This window comes from Etheostoma cragini, chromosome 8 (genome assembly GCF_013103735.1).
Source record: "Etheostoma cragini isolate CJK2018 chromosome 8, CSU_Ecrag_1.0, whole genome shotgun sequence".
Classification (NCBI taxonomy): domain Eukaryota; kingdom Metazoa; phylum Chordata; class Actinopteri; order Perciformes; family Percidae; genus Etheostoma; species Etheostoma cragini.
In genome coordinates, this window is record NC_048414.1 from 14,531,057 (window position 1) to 14,548,120 (window position 17,064).

Below are 17,064 nucleotides of genomic sequence, written 5' to 3' on the forward strand. Positions count from 1 at the left end.
GCATACACTCTTACTAGGTGAGCTAGAGGCTGCCCCACATCATGTGAAGTTTGGGAACTTTTGGAACTTTAACCTGAGATGACTTCTGTTCTGATTTGACAATATAAATGAAATTGAATTGAATTGAATAGACCTTGTCAAAGTAATCACAGGTAATCAGGGCAGTCGGTTAAAGAGGAACCGACTGAAGATTAGATGAAAACAATCTGCACAAAATTTTCCACACCCTAAATATGAAAATAAGATGCACCTACACACAGATAATAACTGGATTCATTCAATCTGACTTGCACAAAAACATGTCTGAATTTGCACAGCTGCTACAGAGCCTGACAGGTATCACATTACAACAGGTGGGACAGCAGTTTCCTACAGAGCAAACATTCTGACACATTCCAGAAAAGCCTGTTTTAGTGAGCATCCAGCCAAGTAAAAGGTAGCAGGACTCTAAATGTATTTTAATTTTATTTTAGAAGTTATCTACGGTAGTTACGGCTGATACTGGAGCAGGGCCATCACAGAAAAGAATGAAAGTAAACAAAGAACAACTAAAAGCTAAAAAGGAAAGTGAAAGAAAATGGGTGAGTCAATCTCAGGCGGGCTTTCAAAAGATAGAGGCAATTACGTGATTGTAAATAATTCAAAAACGTCCCAGAGTTTGCCCTCAAGTAAGTAATATGCCTAGTTACCGTATGCAACACTGGAAATTCAACAATGCATCTCTAACGTATTTTCTCATTGTAAATTAATGATTTTCTGTCCGTGCAAAAATATTCATTGCCACTATATGACTCCCCCGTAATGCCCACTCAGTACTGGGCAATAAAGCACTGCAAAGACCTTCACGACAGCAATTGTGGTAAAATCAGTACCGCTTTTGTACAAAGGGGCCGCTAGAATCAAAACATACTGAAAGTTACGGACATATACTGTAGTCACTTTAACCAGTTCCTACAAACACAACGACTTCACCCCTTTGGGGAATGAATTTAGTGACTTAATGTTTTTTTTAATGAATATAGCAACTAAATGATTATTTCCAAGTAAACCAAATAATAATAAAATACTCTCGGGCCGCAGCAGAACTCATCCAACAAGGGGCGAGGACTCTTAGTGGGTGAGCTAGAGGCCGCCCCCTATAGAGACACGTTTAACCAGATAGTAAGCAGGTCAGTAAACAAGCCTAGAAACAAAGAGGTATTTATAAGTGGGATAGGAGATGATGGAAAGAACATCATAAAATATTATGTAAATTAAGTCTGAGAGGGAACAGTTTTCTTATAGTTCACTCAAATTAAATGGGTAGCCAATAAATATTGGTGAATAGGTGCACATTCATGTTCTTTTAATGTTTTCAAGGTTGAAAATCCTAAACCATTTTTGCTTCACTTCATTTGATGCTACCTTATTTCCTTGAGGAACCACTGAGCTACTGATTAACAAAAATAATAACTGAGGGCATTGATAAATTAATGGGTAAACAAATGCCAGGTGCTTTTACATGAGCAGTTGCCTTAACAACCGTACCAGAAATACTGCACCGGCAGCAGGAAAGTGCACATCCAACAGTGTCTCACTTAGAAAAATACATTTTGAGGAAGATGTTAAGTGTTGATGGCTCACCACAAACTATAAACAGTGTCTTACATAGAAAAATACATTTTGAGGAAGGTGTTAAACGTGGATGACTCACGAGTTATAAATACCACAGGTTTAGCAGCTGACACTTTGAGAGAGGCCCCCACAGTCACACGGGTATGATTGTGTGTGCAGCTGGGGTTGTGGCAGGATCATCAGGCATCAGGAAAACGGAACACCCAGGTAACGTATGTAAAAAGAATGAGTCAAACTATCTCTTTTCCCACTAAGAGCTGTTTACACCGGAGGATTATTAAAGTCTGTCAAAAGTTAGTTCCTCTGTGTGTAGCATATTTATTGCATACAAAGCCCGATAAAGTCAAGTATGATCAAGTACATTTCCTTTTGTTATTTAAAGTGTTAGCACGTCACTGTCTTGACACACCGAACGATATCATCAGCTTTACAGCGTGTAGAGATATTCAGTTTCCTTGCATGTAGGTCTAGCTTTGCAAATGTGTCAACTCAATGCAAATCATTTGGTAGCCCCTTCTTCAGTATTCAAAGTTAAAAGCAAGTTTGATTGGAGGGCAGATCATATATAAAAATGTCTCATTAAGCAGTCAGCTTTTGATGAGACTATACAGTGAGATGGTAGAAAATGGGTTTTCTTTTTACATTGGGTTTTTAATATATCAAGACATATCAAATGGCCTTTACAATTCTTTCATTCTTAACTGAAAAATCACAAAACTACATTAACAATATGTAGGATTTCAACACACTAAGTGGAAAGGAACACACTTCAGAGTTTCCCCCAGCTTTTGTCTGCCTGACAAACATTGCAACACCATCAGTAAAAAAGGAAGTGGCCGAGAGGCCCAAGTACAACTGAGAGGATGTTGATGGTGTGTTGTAACATATAATCTCACAGTTAATCATACTTAGGAATCCTTACAAACTAAATGTTTTATCTTTTATCATTGTTTGACAACATTTCACTGAATACATCGGGACTCATTAGATCCCTACCCAAGAAATGTGTTAACATATTCATGGCCAGTGTTCTTACCGGCTCATTATTTGATCTAATCTCAAACCTTTTTAGACTCGCCTCAACGGCTTCCTGCACACAGCTGAGGCCATCACAGTTTCTCAGTTTATTGATCCCTTATCTTGGCACAGATAACACAACTGACAACTACACACATGCTATGTATAATATAGATACACTGACATTTTGATTGCAGCAAAAAAACAAAGACAGTTTAAAAGTGTTGACACCGGAATGAACGTTGAAGCAAAGTTTATGTTTAAGTGTAAAAAAGTTTACATGTAAGTAGACACATAAAACCCTAATTCCACACACATTTAAAAACACATTCAGTCACACTGACACATATAACTTTTTTTGTAAACTAATTACACTTTTTGAAGACTAAACTTTGACAATACATTTGGACGGAAATGATTACAAAGACCTTCAGTGCAGCTACAAGGACAAAGCAGAAGCATTAAAACAGTGGTTTCATGAAAATTCATTAACAGACACATATGGAAACAGGACTCATGTTGCTTACATGTGTCTGCCTAAGAGAAACCTGTGTGCTGGGTTAGAAGTCTACACTCCAGACTCCTTCCTCTTTAGTGAGCCTTGTGACTTCTGGTCCAGTCTGGTTTTGGAGAGTGTCTGAGGCCTGAGTTTAGGGCCATAGACAGGCGGACAGTTCTCGTTTGTCTCCTCATCCGAGATGGTGGCTGAGACAGTGGAGGAGCGACGCTTGGCTCTGACAGCTTCTCCCTGCTGAACTCTGGGTGGAGCCCCCTGTTGTTGGGCCATTGCATTGCGTAGACAGTTGAGCCACTGCTGCTTGTGATAGACATCGTTGACATGCAGGGTGTGGGACTGGCCATGGGAAGGATCCAGAGAGCTCACACGGAAAACATTCTTAGCTAGAGTGATAGAAAGGATTGAAATCCAGTTAAATGGACAGCAGGCAGCAGTCTGGGATACAAAAATTATAGTGTAATAGTACTTTTACTACTTCCTCATGCCTTGAAAATTACAAACTCTGTGCCTGCAGCTAGAGAACCCACTCACTGCTCTAACTCCTCTACTCCACCCAAATTACTATACATATACTTTTTGTCTGGATAAAATGACTGTTTGTATTATGTGAAAGGGGACTCTTTTAGTGATGAACCAACAGAGATTTATCATCAGAGTTCCCATTTTATGAAGCGTTTTTGTGCCCAACAAAAAAACTACCACCTGAAAGCACCATATGACACACACAGAGTTAGCGACTAGCTAGAGAAAGAAAGTGGAACATGTAGGTAGTAGTCATCTATTTTATTCAGGAGTGGAGACTAAAGCAAAGCTAAAAGAGATTGAGAATTTGACTAACATTTGACAGGTGACCAGAACCATGACTCTAAATGAAGGATAATGTTACGCCGTATCTGCTGGATGTGTAAATAACCAACTGTTTGCTAACTAGATTGCCACATGTCAGTTTTGTGTTTACAGCTTGTTTCTGCTGCCCACAAGTGGCCATAAAAATGAGTTAATGGAGGTTTAACAGTAAATGTAAGTTAACATAGTGTTGCCCATCTTCCTTGGCCCATTGTTTATACCTTTTGCTTATGTCTCATCTTTATGAGCAAAACACTGCCCTTTTTACAGTATGCATTTTGTTCTAGGGGTTGATACCGTTAAAGTTTTAGCATTAGCAAAGCAAAACTTTCAACATAATACCCAGTAACAGATAGTCAGTGTTGTGGGCGGGATATTAACTCTGATTCAATGGTGAGTGAAACCGAAGCAGAAGGAAAGACACAGAGCTGGAGCGGAGCCAAAGTAACACACTTTTTAATGAATTTACTTAATCGGTTATCAGGTAAACAAAACGCTGATACAGATAATCTGCGAACTGCCAAAAAACTTGTCTACACATGTCCCCATTGTTCATCAGTATGTTGACTGTCTGTTGTTGACTACACAGTTCCCCGAGGCACCCCGAGTGGTGTGCAGACCACTCCTTGGGAAATCCAACAGTAATGTAATTCACCTCAAGCCTAAATTAAAGTAAGGGGGCTCCGATTGATCGGTCACTGATTGTTATCAGCCGATAAAGGCTTTAAATAGTTTGATCGGTGGTCTCCATAAAAGGCCGATCAGATGACGCCCTACTCGTGAGAAAAATTGTTACTACTGCTAAAAAAAATGTCTGCAGTGATTAAAATGACATTTTTTTAGATTTTGAGCGAGGACAAAAAGCTAAACAATTACTGATATATTCTCTAAACGTGTGACTGTTATGTCATTGCTTCTATTTTCAGTTCATTACAGCAGGAGGACAAGCCTAAAATACTTCACACCTCATGCCTTTTTATCTTGACATCCCAAGATATGTGATTTTGTTTTCTTTGCTCCACACTTTACGTTTAAGTACACTTTAAGTTTGTGTAAACTAACAATGACAGTTTGTTTTGTAATTTATTTTGAAATAAGGCTTATTTGTTAAGCTCCAAGCTGTTTAAGGTGTGTTCCAACAAAGGAAGTAGAATGTAGAACGTTCTAGTCAATAAAAGTAAACAGTTGACAATTCCCAATAAATTATCAAGGCAAAATTAAAAATAAAAACAAGATAGAGAGTACATTTTTTAGCGGTGAGAGTGTGTGTGAGAGAGTGTGATGACATCTAAGTGTGATGACATCTGCAAAAATCTCTCTATAGGTTCACCAATATTGAGAGGAGAAGATGCTGTTGGAAAAGCCTCACCAAACTAAAGCTGAATAAAGCCACTGGCACAGATGGCCTGAACTTAGTGTCCCATAATTAAAAAGGTGTTTTTTCTAAATTATAATATAATTATAACATATGCTGATGACATGTAGGGGTGGGAATCCCCAGACGCCTCCCGATACGATATCATCACAATACGATGTTTTATGTAAAAAGATACATTTCTCTGTTTGTTCATATCACTGCAAAATGGGATTGTCAAGCAGACGAAATGAACGCATACTGTATATAATAAAAGATTGATACTTGGCACCTGTGTATCAATACAGCATTGCCACTGAAAATATTGCAGTACTATGCTGTATTAATTCCCCCCCCCACCCATAATGACATGGGCTTAATAGGCCTCTTACAAAAAACTGACCCCCTTGGTGAGGCCTCCAATCTAGCACACAGGCCTTGAAGCATGGTGCAGTGATAGCGAGCTAGAGTGGAACATCTCTACTGAGGACCTCCCGTCTCGTGCCTCCAGACTACGTGGAACTGCTGCAACTCGCCACTCTCACCTCTGCTGTCCTTGTGTTAAGCCTGCCCACCGACTTATACACGATGTGATTGGCCTGACCTGAATTTGGCTTTTCCAGCTCACAAATCAACGGAGACTTGCTAGACTGACCCTGGCTGCAAATTACATCTGCTGCTGCAAGGGTTTAGATTTCTAGGCTATTACTGTTTTCTACGTTAGGTTGATAAATGAGGGCCATTATGTCTGAGATGTTGTCTGTATGTTTATCTGTCTTGCATGGCTGGTGAGCAAAAGATTTATTCTATTGCATTCTATTTTATTACAGACAAAATTACAGCATCTACTATACCCCCCACCCAGAGATACAATTTGAAGATAACAGTGTAACAGGCAAACGCACTTTACTTCATGCAGGTTTTGTCAAACAGTATTAAAGTTTGGACTGATAGCGAGGACATTAAGTGTAACGATTGTGTGAGAGCTTGGCGGCATTTCCAGACTTTAATATATGATGATATATGCACGGTGTTAAAGACAGATATTTAGTCATCTAATGGTAGGGTATTTGATGCTATCATGTATTCCATGAAGTAGGGCCATCTCTTCCTCCTGCGCTCCGTAGCAGACAATGACGGTGAGATAACGCAGATTAAATATTAAGCACTTGGAGGTGTTTATGGAACAAGTAATACTCAGTACAAGCACAAATAAAACTGCTAGATTTAATCTTGAGATGGATAACGTGGATGATATGGAGTGAAGAAATGTGCATGCGTCATCAATACTGGAAAATATTAAGAGTAATTGTTATTCCCAAATTTACAGTGGGGAAAATAAGTATTCGAACACCCTGCAATTATAGTTCTCCCACTTAGAAATCATGGAGGGGTCTGAAATTGTCATCGTAGGTGCATGTCCACTGTGACAAAAGAATCCAGAAATCACAATGTATGATTTTTTTTTAATACTATTTATTTGTATGATACAGCTGCAAATAAGTATTTAAACACCTGTCTATCAGCTAGAAGTCTGACCCTCAAATACTTGTTGGTCTGCCTTCAAAATGTCCACCTCCACTCCCTTTATTATCCTAAATTAGATGTACCTGTTTGAGGTCGTTAGCTGCATAAAGGCACCTGTCCACCCCATACAATCAGTAAGAATCCAACTACTAACATGGCCAAGACCAAAGAGCTGTCCAAAGACACTCAAGACTAAATTGTACATCTCCACAAGGCCGGAAAGGGCTACGGGGAAAATTACCAAGCAGCATGGTGAAAAAAGGTCCACTGTTGGAGCAATCGTTAGAAAATGGAAGAAGCTAAACATGACTTCTAATCTCCCTCGGACTGGGGCTCCACGCAAGATCTCACCTCGTGGGGTCTCAATTATCCTAAGAAAGGTGAGAAATCACCCCAGAACTACACGGGAGGGGCTGGTCAATGACCTGAAAAGAGCTGGGACCACCGTTTCCAAGGTTACTGTTGGTAATACAGTAAGACATTATGGTTTGAAATCATGCATACCGTGGACGGTTCCCCATGCTTAAACCAGTACATGTCAAGGCCCGTCTTAAGTTTGCCAGTGACCATTTGGATGATCCAGAGGAGTCATGGGAGAAAGTCATGTGGTCAGATGAGACCAAAATAGAACATTTTGGTCATAATTCCACTAACCGTGTTTGGAGGAAGAAGAATGATGAGTACCATCCCAAGAACACCATCCCTACTGTGAAGCAGGGGGGTGGTTTTATCATGCTTTGGGGGTGTTTTTCTGCATATGGGACAGGGCGCCTGCACTGTATTAAGGAGAGGATGACCGGGGCCATGTATTGCGAGATTTTGGAGAACAACCTTCTTCCCTCAGTTAGAGCATTGAAGATGGGTTGAGGCTGGGTCTTCCAACATGACAATGACCCAAAGCACACAGCCAGGATAACCAAGGAGTGGCTCTGTAAGAAGCATATCAAGGTTCTGGCGTGCCTTAGCCAGTCTTCAGACCTAAACCCAATAGAGAATCTTTGGAGGGAGCTCAAACTCCGTGTTTTCAGCAACAGCCCAGAAACCTGACTGATCTAGAGAAGATCTGTGTAGAGGAGTGGGCGTTAATCCCTTCTGCAGTGTTTTGTAAACCTGGTGAAAAACTACAGGAAACGTTTGACCTCTGGAATTGCAAACAAAGGCTACTGTACCAAATACTAACATTGATTTTCTCAGGTGTTCAAATACTTATTTGTAGCTGTATCATACAAATAAATAGTTACAAAATCATACATTTTGATTTCTGGATTTTTTTTGTTTTTTTGATTATGTCTCACAGTGGACATGCACCTACGATGACAATTTCAGACCCCTCCATGATTTCTAAGCGGGAGAAATTGCAAAATAGCAGGGTGTTCAAATACTTATTTTCCTCACTGTACTTTCTGCAGTTTGACATCAGTTCACTACGTCACCATCTGCGTCGCCAATTCCCATTGTCTCCAAAATGTGCATATGCATGGGTCAGAGTTCTCTCACTCAACAAATCACAACCTTTGCGTGGGACTTGGCGTACACACATTTTCAGCCCCGTTTTTGTGCGTACGCCACGTTTATAAATGAGACCCCAGGTCATGTTCAGAGGGTAACGAGGTATCAAGCGCTACTTTGAAAAACACAGAAAGTCAAAAGAGTGTGTGGGACACAAAGTGATAATGACACCCTACTTCCACATTGAGGCAGCACCTAATGACGGTTTATATTATAGATTCATCTGTGAATTATTTATCTATTCATCCTTTAGTTTTTAAAATGTCAGAACATTTTCCTAGAGCCTAAGGGGAAGTCTTCAAATTAGTTTGTAGGACCAAACATTCTTTCTGATATTAATGAGAGAAAAGCTGGAAATGTTTACATCTGAAATTAGCATTTTTGATGGATATATTAAATAACCAAACACTTAAAAATCCCTGTCAATAATGGGTGAATGCCTCAGCCAAACTCCGCCAGCAGGTAGAGTTCAACTAAACAAACCTTTCTCTCCATTGGTGAAAGCCCCTCTGAAGGACCCCCCCATGCGGATCTCTCCATCCTGCAGGTCCTCTAGAGCCAAGTCCAGAACTGGGATGGGCTGTCGATACACCTGGAAGCAGCTCTTGTCGTTCCGGGTCACCGGTCGGGTCAGGACCAGGAGCTCAGAGAAGAGGAAAACATGCAGCCTCTGGAAGAAACACATAAATAGACAATGAAACATATTTGAATATAAAACAGAAAACAAGTATGTGGGTGGTGAAAAATAAGCAGAGTAATCCTAATTCTCACCGAGCCACTCTTGTTCCGCAGCTCGCCGTGACAAAGTAGAGTCTTACAGTTATCTATGAGAGGGTCCCGCTGCTTATCATCCAGATACTCCAGTTTGTCTATATAATACTGGCATTCAGACTCCCCTTTCCTCATGTTGATATCAGACAGAATCTCCTGGATTATAGTGATCTGGATAGTTAAAAAAAGACCAATTGGTTGGCTATTAAGCAAAACACACAATCTTAAATAATCAGTGAAAATATTAGCATTGTATGTTATTCATTGTCATGAGGATAACATACAGCTCTCTCGAGACTGGTAACATCTGGGTGATCGGGAGGAGTGTGTCTGAGGATCTCTCTCAGCAGCAGCGGGTATTTCACCAGGCGTGACCGTGGGATGTCGAGGAAGCTCCAGAGATCCAGCTTTCTGCTGAAGGGCGACTCTAGGCAACGCTGCAGGAAGTCCTGCACCCGCCTGTCCAATTTTTTCTGGTCCAGCAGGGCTTTGGCTGCAAGCTGGTTGCTGCAGTAGCCTTTGTAAGCGTTCAGACCAGGAAGCTGAGAAGATACACTAACAGTTACAATCTTTTTACATGGAAATTGATCATATTATCAGAAGATAATGGGTGTAGGGTAAAACATACCCAGGAGGGTGGAACACATACCCAGTCTATAACTATCTGTCCAATCAGACCTACTGTTCCATCGGGGCCAGTTCCCTCTGTCAGTTTCATCAATAAGTCTTCAAATAAAATAAAGACACACACACGCACAGGTCAGACGTCAGTAAGGCATAAATTAAAGCAGTTAAAGCCCAAGAAGGGTTAGTGGTAATTTACCCTCATGTAAGGGGATGTATGCATCCAGGTCCCCAAATATGTGAGCCAGTTCCTCCTCTGTCATGATGGAGAGTTTTAGCATTGGATCATGGTATGCCTAAATGTGAGAAAAGCAGCAGTGTGAGCACAAAAACGTTTACAAAAAAGGGAGCATAAATATTTGGATTTTTAGTAAAATTGAAATAAAGATTTTCTGACCTTTCGTGCTAGCTGAAGATCTTCTATGAGATCCTGCTCTCCCCTGTAAAGCTCATAAATTGCCTGAAGAAAAAACAAATCACAGCAGGAGAGGTTACTTGTTCTGCTCTCTGTACTTTTGATGACTGGGTTGTGCTTTAAAAAGACTAAATTACAAAAACCTCTTGTCTCTTGATCTCTTTGGTGGAGAATGCGCTCTTCTGATGGACGTCCAGCGTCTCCGACCACAGCGTGCTATTCCTGCGTTTAGTGGGAGTGGGACCTGCTGTCTTGCTGACGGTTTTGAGGGACATCCCTGGTGACTTGCTGTCACCACCACGTAATGACATTGACTGGGGAAAATAATTCCTTTTACAGTCAAACAATAATTCTCTACTCCTTTAACTCATAGTGTCACAAGAGGATGGCATTTACCTGGATGGTCTGTCCAAAGCGCCGCACCGCTCCGTTCTTTGAAGGAGATATCAAGTTGACTAGAGATGAAACTTTGGCCAGAGGTCGGACACGCTTGTTACTGGGCTCCTGGGAATCCAGAAAATAAACTTCAGTTTAACCTGACTGAATTGAGGTATAGACTGTAGTGGTATAACAATACCTTAATAGAGTATTGTATTAATTAAAATACTAATAATTGATATATTATTAAGAAATGCTTTTGTTTGGTGCCATTTATACCAAAACCACTCAAAAAGTGTCCAGATAAATTCACTTGTTTTACTCCACTCTCAAATATTAAAGTTGACTTTTATTAAAGTTTAATGTTATGGTAATAACATGTAAGTTGTTAAGGCTGTATAGGAAGTGTATTAAAATGTCCCATGGCATGAAAATTTCACTTTATGAGTTTTTTAAACATTAATATGCTTTGCCCCAGCCTGCCTTTAGGGAAAGAGACTTCAGATATTATATTAGGGAACCACTACGGTCTGTATAAAAGCATCCAAAAAGCACCATGTCATGGGACCTTTAAACCACTTTCACAGAGCCGAGAGACTGGCGATTATGCTAAGGAACAATGTGGTTCAGATTTTCTGTCAGCATTATAATTTCCTCAGACACTTATGCTAGTCTAATAGGGGGATTATCCTGAGCTCATAACACACAACAGAGCCCTCATAGCTGTCTGTGGCAAGTACCTGTATCATGCAGAAGGATTAAAGTTTGTTATGAGGACACATTCAAGGGTGTTAGACTAGACTCGCACCCAACGAACAGACAGCAAACTGCCCGACTCTCACCTTAAGATCGAAGCTGGACAGACTGACTGTGTCATCCTCCTTCTCTTTGCGCTTTCTCTTCTGTGGCAACATAAGAATACAAACCTGTTACTTTAACAAGGCTAACAAAAAATCAAACAACAGATTTGCAGCAATCTCTAAGATACTACATGTAAAGGATTGCCACCCGAAATACTGCCATGTATTACAGATACATGTGGAAGATAAGAATAAACAGTCATGTATGGCATAAACAGATCATAGGTGCGAGGACATTAACACTGCAATCTAACATCATGGTGTTATGTTTTCAACATTAACTCACTAGACTGAAGTCCCACGGAGTCCCAGGAGTGAGAAAAGTGAAGGAGCTGCCTCTCTGCAGTGGAGGTCTACAGAAAATTAGACAAATAAGCAACGGTCAAGCACAATGACAACATGTTTATATACTTTATTGCGGAGTGACTGTCTACTACTCTGCTAAGGACATTTCTTTGTATACTGTTGATAAAGATGTACAGACTCTGATCACATGTGCAGATGTTGTTGGCTAAAACACACTACACAGTAAGTTGAGGTACACAAACATGAATGAAGAAAAACATTCTTTTCATAGGGATGCATTTCATCTCTGTTAGTCTGATGGATGCTTATAACATGCTATTTTTGCTCCAATCCCTGTTTTCAAATATGTCAAACATTGTGGATGGCCTTATTGTTTACATTGTCTTCTTCTTAGTGAATGGCACCCTGAGGGTGCTGTCAAGGCCAATGTCAGCTGAACAAACAGCTACACAACCTACTCCTTGTAATCATTCAATAAACACATTTTGGAACTAACAGAATTACAAAGTGGGGAGTGAAAGATCAAAGAAAGCAATAAAAAAAAATCAACTGGTAAAGTTGTATTTATCTTCAAGCCAACACAAATATTGAGTATTTTCTCAATGCTACCTGCAGTCTGGAAGAACAAACACAGATGCAATAAACAGGTTTAACTATGCATGGGCCAGTTACTGGTTTCAAGGTATACCGCAGTTTGAAAAAGTCACGGTTTCAAAAGCACTAACATTTTCTGTCATACTGTTCCTAAGGTATGAGCTACAAGGGCAGAAAGTGCAGTTTAGAAATTCCTCTCTCTGCCAGTGTGCAGTGTGTTTCAAAAAGAAGATACACTGTGTTCAATGAAAAAAAGTTGTTATTTTTATACCCAGAAAAAAATACATTTATAGCTGTAATTGCAATACTGTAATACCATGACATCGTGATATTTTTAGCTGAAGGTTATCATACCGTCAGAATCTCATACCAGCCCATGCCTAGGTTTAACTATGCGGACATGCCTTTCTAACCACACTGTGCCAACATGGATTCAAAACAAGCAGAGAATCATAAAAAATACCAACTTCAGCATTGGCCAGCAGCCTCAAACTGATAATGAAATCCGCCGATATTATTAGTATGCTGATGTAACTGTTTGTGCATCCAACAACAACCACTGATTCTAGAGATTAGTCAATTACTCCATTAGTAATTTATTATGCAATAGTACCACATTTACGATGCAAGATTTGCTGGTTTTATCTTTTAAATGATGATAGTTTGTTTCTTTTTCACATCCATGCAAAATTTAATACCTTTAGGTTTTGTCAAACATGAAGACTTTTTTGGCTTTCACAAGTTGTTTAGGGTATTTTTTAATTTTTAGTAAAAGGACTTCATTAATTCGTTGATCAATCAATCAATAATCGAGGTTAATATATTATAATTTGTTGCAGCTACAATGGATTATGTCTTCATTCTTAAATACATGTAACGTTAATGTTAACTTAGTTATTACATATTTTCATTAATAAATTGAGCCACTGGTTATGTGGATTATGGTGGTTATGATATGGATTTTCTGTTTGATTCTAAAAAAAAAAGTCAGAAATCTAAGACAGACGCGTATTATGTTATAATAACATTCATTTAGTTTCTGTATTTTTTGTTACACCACACGCAGCTTAAAGCCAGCATGGCAAATCGTGGTGACATTTGAAAATATGGCTTCCGAGGTGTACTTGAAAGCATCCTTTGCCAGTTAGGCTACAACAACAGCCCGTCAGAGTCGGCCTACTCCGATAACGTTAGCTCGTGCTTAAGTCGTATAACATTACAAACAGAGCTTCTAAATAAACAATTACATATTATGATATCAAATGTATTTGACGTAATATACTTACTTCTTGGAGTTTTTCCTCCGGAGTTTTTGTGGAGAAGGCTCTGTCGCGCTGATGACACTGGTGGTGGACGTCCTCGATGACATCCTGCGAAGTTTCTGCTTTTTCTTTTCCACCGTCCTTCCACCAACTTCTTCGTTTTCTTCCATTTTGCAGGAGGCTTCGTTTTGAGTTATACCGGGGCGTAGTTATACCTGAGCGAATGAAAGACAATTTCCAAGCGTATAAAAACTGTCCCGAAGTTGCAAAGAAAGCGAACGATCGATGACAACAGACCCTAACAGAACACACACCACGGCGGAAGTTTGAATATGGCGGATCTTTGGAAATGGACCAATCAGAAGAGGGCTCAGAGCCATGAGGTGGGAGGGGCTAGAGAAGAGAAGAGAAGAAGGACCTTGAATGTAGCATTAATTATGTTTCTTACCAGCGGGAGATAATGGAAAACAAGCCAACCATAAATGTATAATTATTAATAATAACAGCCCAATAATACCAATACTAGTAATAATAAACGACAGTGGATTGCATAAAACATATACTATCCATTCAGTTTGTCAACTCGGGAGAAATACATACATTTTCCCCTCTTGTAATTGACAAACACTTGGGGTTTTATCATACATAAATATTTTTGCATCAGATGGATATTAATTAAGCCAATTTAATTTGCCACAAATAATTTCGCAAACAAACAAAAATGGAAGTGATATTGGCCATGTAAAAGTGAAATTAACTTCCAAAACGATGTGTAAATGTTCTCAAGACAGAGAGTATGCAGTAGTGCTGATATAAGTAATAAATTAATTTGTTGATCCACAGAAAAATATGAATCAATAATGTCATTGACTGATTAAAATCCCAAGCTTTCCTCTGGTTTGTGTTTTTTAAATAATTGCAAATCAAGTATATTGGGGTATGGAGAAAAAGCAATTTGACGGACATCGCCCTGAACTTATCATGGGCATTATTTACTCTTTCCTGACATTTTAAAGAGCAACTTGCTCTGCTTTATGTTGCTTACCATTGTTTAGTTTTGCTGTCTTTGTTTCACTGTATATCTTTTTCTGCATCATGTTTTTTCCCTTTATTAGATAGTGACAGTAGATAGACAGGAAAGGTGGGAGAGAGATGGGGGATGACAAGCAGCAAAGGGTCGCAGGCCGGACTCGAACCTGGGCCGCTGCAATGGACTCAGCTCAACCTGGGTGAGCTAGAGGTTGCCCCGTGAATTGTTGAATTTTGAGCCTAAAAATCAGAATTGAATTGAATCGTGACATGTTCTGAATCACACTCCCCTACAGTATACCCACTATGAAAGCTCCAGGATTTCCCCATACCCGCTTAATACAATGATAGACAACATACTTTGCATTATATTTGTATATATAAATATATTTTGATATATTTTGAATTGTCATCTGTGTTTTTTGTCTTTGCATAGGCTGAATAAAGATATTTCCACCTTATATTAGTGCATAAAAGTGTGTCAGAATGCAGAAAATAAAGTCTTTGACTTTACACATTTTCCTGGGGGAGGACACTATGATATGCCAATTTAATAAATCAAATCTGATCCATTTTCTAAGTTTCTATGTCAGAAACATGGCTTTCTATTCAACCAAATTTCCATCAATACCAATCACTACTTTATGGTCTGCCCAGGAGATTACATGATCATCCATAAACATATGTTTCTCTGATCTTAGTCAAGATAATTCCTAATTTCTGCATAATTTACTCAATAATTAGGCGTAATTTCATGTAATGAGATTTATTCACATCAATTTCATAAAGTGTAAAACTAGTGGTAATAAGTAATGAAGTTAGTCAAAAAGATGTAACACAGAATTGGGTGATCAATTATAGGCTACTTTATGCTTTATAAACAGGCAAACCAAACCGGAGAACAAGTGCATGGTTGACAGGAAGGCAATACCCCCGTGCGTTGACTCTGAGGAACCCCTGTTGAAGATCTCTGCATCACACCACTGTGGAGAGGGCATTTTGAAATTATTTATTATGGACGAAAAGACACACTGTACAAAAACCCTATATCGTCTGTGGCAGTGCGTGCATGTATAGTGAGGTTAAAACAATCCCATAAAAATGCATATATTTTTATCCGACAATCATCCTCAACAGATGTTTGCCGGGTGACCAGGTGTCTTGGACATGTACATTTTATTTTATTAAGCACTTCCTGTTGAAGCTGAGACTGAAACTTCCTCCTTGAACTTGAAAGCAATATTTGATGAAACAATCTCAACACATTCAGGAGCTGTTCTGGACATTTTAGTTGTATACAATAATCTTACCTTGTCAGCAAACTTGGACAATTTAACAACAACTGGACAAACTCCAATTGTGTGATCAAAAGCTCAAAAACAGGACAGTCCAAGATTTAGAAGGAACACAACTTGGATGCGTTTTTAACAAGTCATTTTTCACCTATGTAATATTGCAAAAATCAGGATTATCCTGTCTAAAAATGATGCAGAAAAATTAGTCCATGCATTTGTTACTTCTAGGCTGGATTGCTGCAATTCTTTATTATCAGGCTGCTCTTCAGCTGATCCAGAATGCTGCAGCAGGTGTTCTGACAGGAACCAGAAAAAGACATCGCATCTCTCCTGGTTTATCTTCTCTGCATTGGCTTCCTGTAAAATCCAGAATAGAATTTAAAATCCTTCTTCTCACCTACAAAGCTGTTCACGGTCAGGCACCATCTTATCTTAAAGAGCTCATAGTACCTTACTACCCCACCAGAGCACTACACTCCCAGAATGCAGGGTTACTTGTTGTTCCTAGAGTCTCTAAAAGTAGAATGGGAACAAGAGCCTTCAGCCATCAGGCTCCTCTCCTGTGGAACCAGGTTCCAGTTTTGGTTCAGAAGGCAGACGCTGTCTCCAAATTTAAGAGTAGGCTTAAGACTTTCCTCTTTGATAAAGCTTATAGTTTGGGCTGGCTCAGGAAAGTCCTGAACCCTGAGCCCTTAGTTACGTCGCTATAGGCCTAGACTGCTGGGGAGACTTCCCATGATGTGCACTGAGCACCTCTCTCTTCCTCCTTCTCTTCATCTGTATGCAACCTCATTCCATGGATGCTTGTTACTAACTCAACTTCTTCCCTTTCCTGGAGTCTTGTGCTCTCTCGCCCCCAGAGTCTTGCTCTCTCAGATTTATCTATCATTTAATCAATAATATAATCGAACTAGAAAGAGGCAGGGCAGTACAGCCCAACCTCCCTCCTCGTTTTACCCGACTCTCTTAGTTATGCTGTAATAGTTTTAGACAGCTGGGGGACTTCCTTTGACACACTGAGCTCCTCTCTCCTCTATCTTTCCATTTTGTGTGCATCCTTGTCCCAGAAATGCGTGTTACTAACCTAGCTCAGGGGAGTCATTCCCCGGAGTCCTTATGTTCTTTTTCCCCAAGCATGTTTCCTTG

The 17,064-nt window shown here is 39.6% G+C and overlaps 1 protein-coding gene across 2 annotated transcripts; it reads right to left on the minus strand.

Moving 5' to 3' along the window:
* Window positions 1–2,244: 2,244 nt before the first annotated feature.
* LOC117949428 (neuroepithelial cell-transforming gene 1 protein-like) lies at window positions 2,245–13,941 on the minus strand. 2 transcript variants are annotated; one of them, XM_034879714.1, is made up of 13 exons: window positions 13,619–13,941; window positions 11,719–11,785; window positions 11,415–11,474; window positions 10,591–10,698; window positions 10,338–10,508; window positions 10,177–10,239; window positions 9,979–10,075; window positions 9,805–9,881; window positions 9,440–9,697; window positions 9,156–9,326; window positions 8,868–9,054; window positions 3,175–3,531; window positions 2,245–3,127 (listed from the first exon to the last, which is right to left on the minus strand). In XM_034879714.1, the coding sequence occupies exons 1-12, from the start codon at window positions 13,762–13,764 to the stop codon at window positions 3,200–3,202; spliced, it is 1,737 nt and encodes a 578-aa protein (XP_034735605.1). In that variant the 5' UTR covers window positions 13,765–13,941; the 3' UTR covers window positions 2,245–3,127; window positions 3,175–3,199. The 2 variants fall into 2 exon arrangements, with proteins under 2 accessions (XP_034735605.1, XP_034735604.1); XM_034879713.1 differs by having other exon boundaries at window positions 2,245–3,531; window positions 13,619–13,940.
* Window positions 13,942–17,064: the final 3,123 nt, after the last annotated feature.

Coding starts and splice junctions, on each gene's coding strand:
- LOC117949428 (XM_034879714.1), bottom strand. CDS start 13,764: ATGGAAGAAAACGAAGAAGTTGGTGGAAGGACGGTGGAAAAGAAAAAG. Junction 10,699..11,414: donor TGTCCAGCTTCGATCTTAAG/GTGAGAGTCGGG, acceptor CTGGATTCCCAG/GAGCCCAGTAACAAGCGTGT. Junction 9,698..9,804: donor GACAGATAGTTATAGACTGG/GTATGTGTTCCA, acceptor GTATCTTCTCAG/CTTCCTGGTCTGAACGCTTA.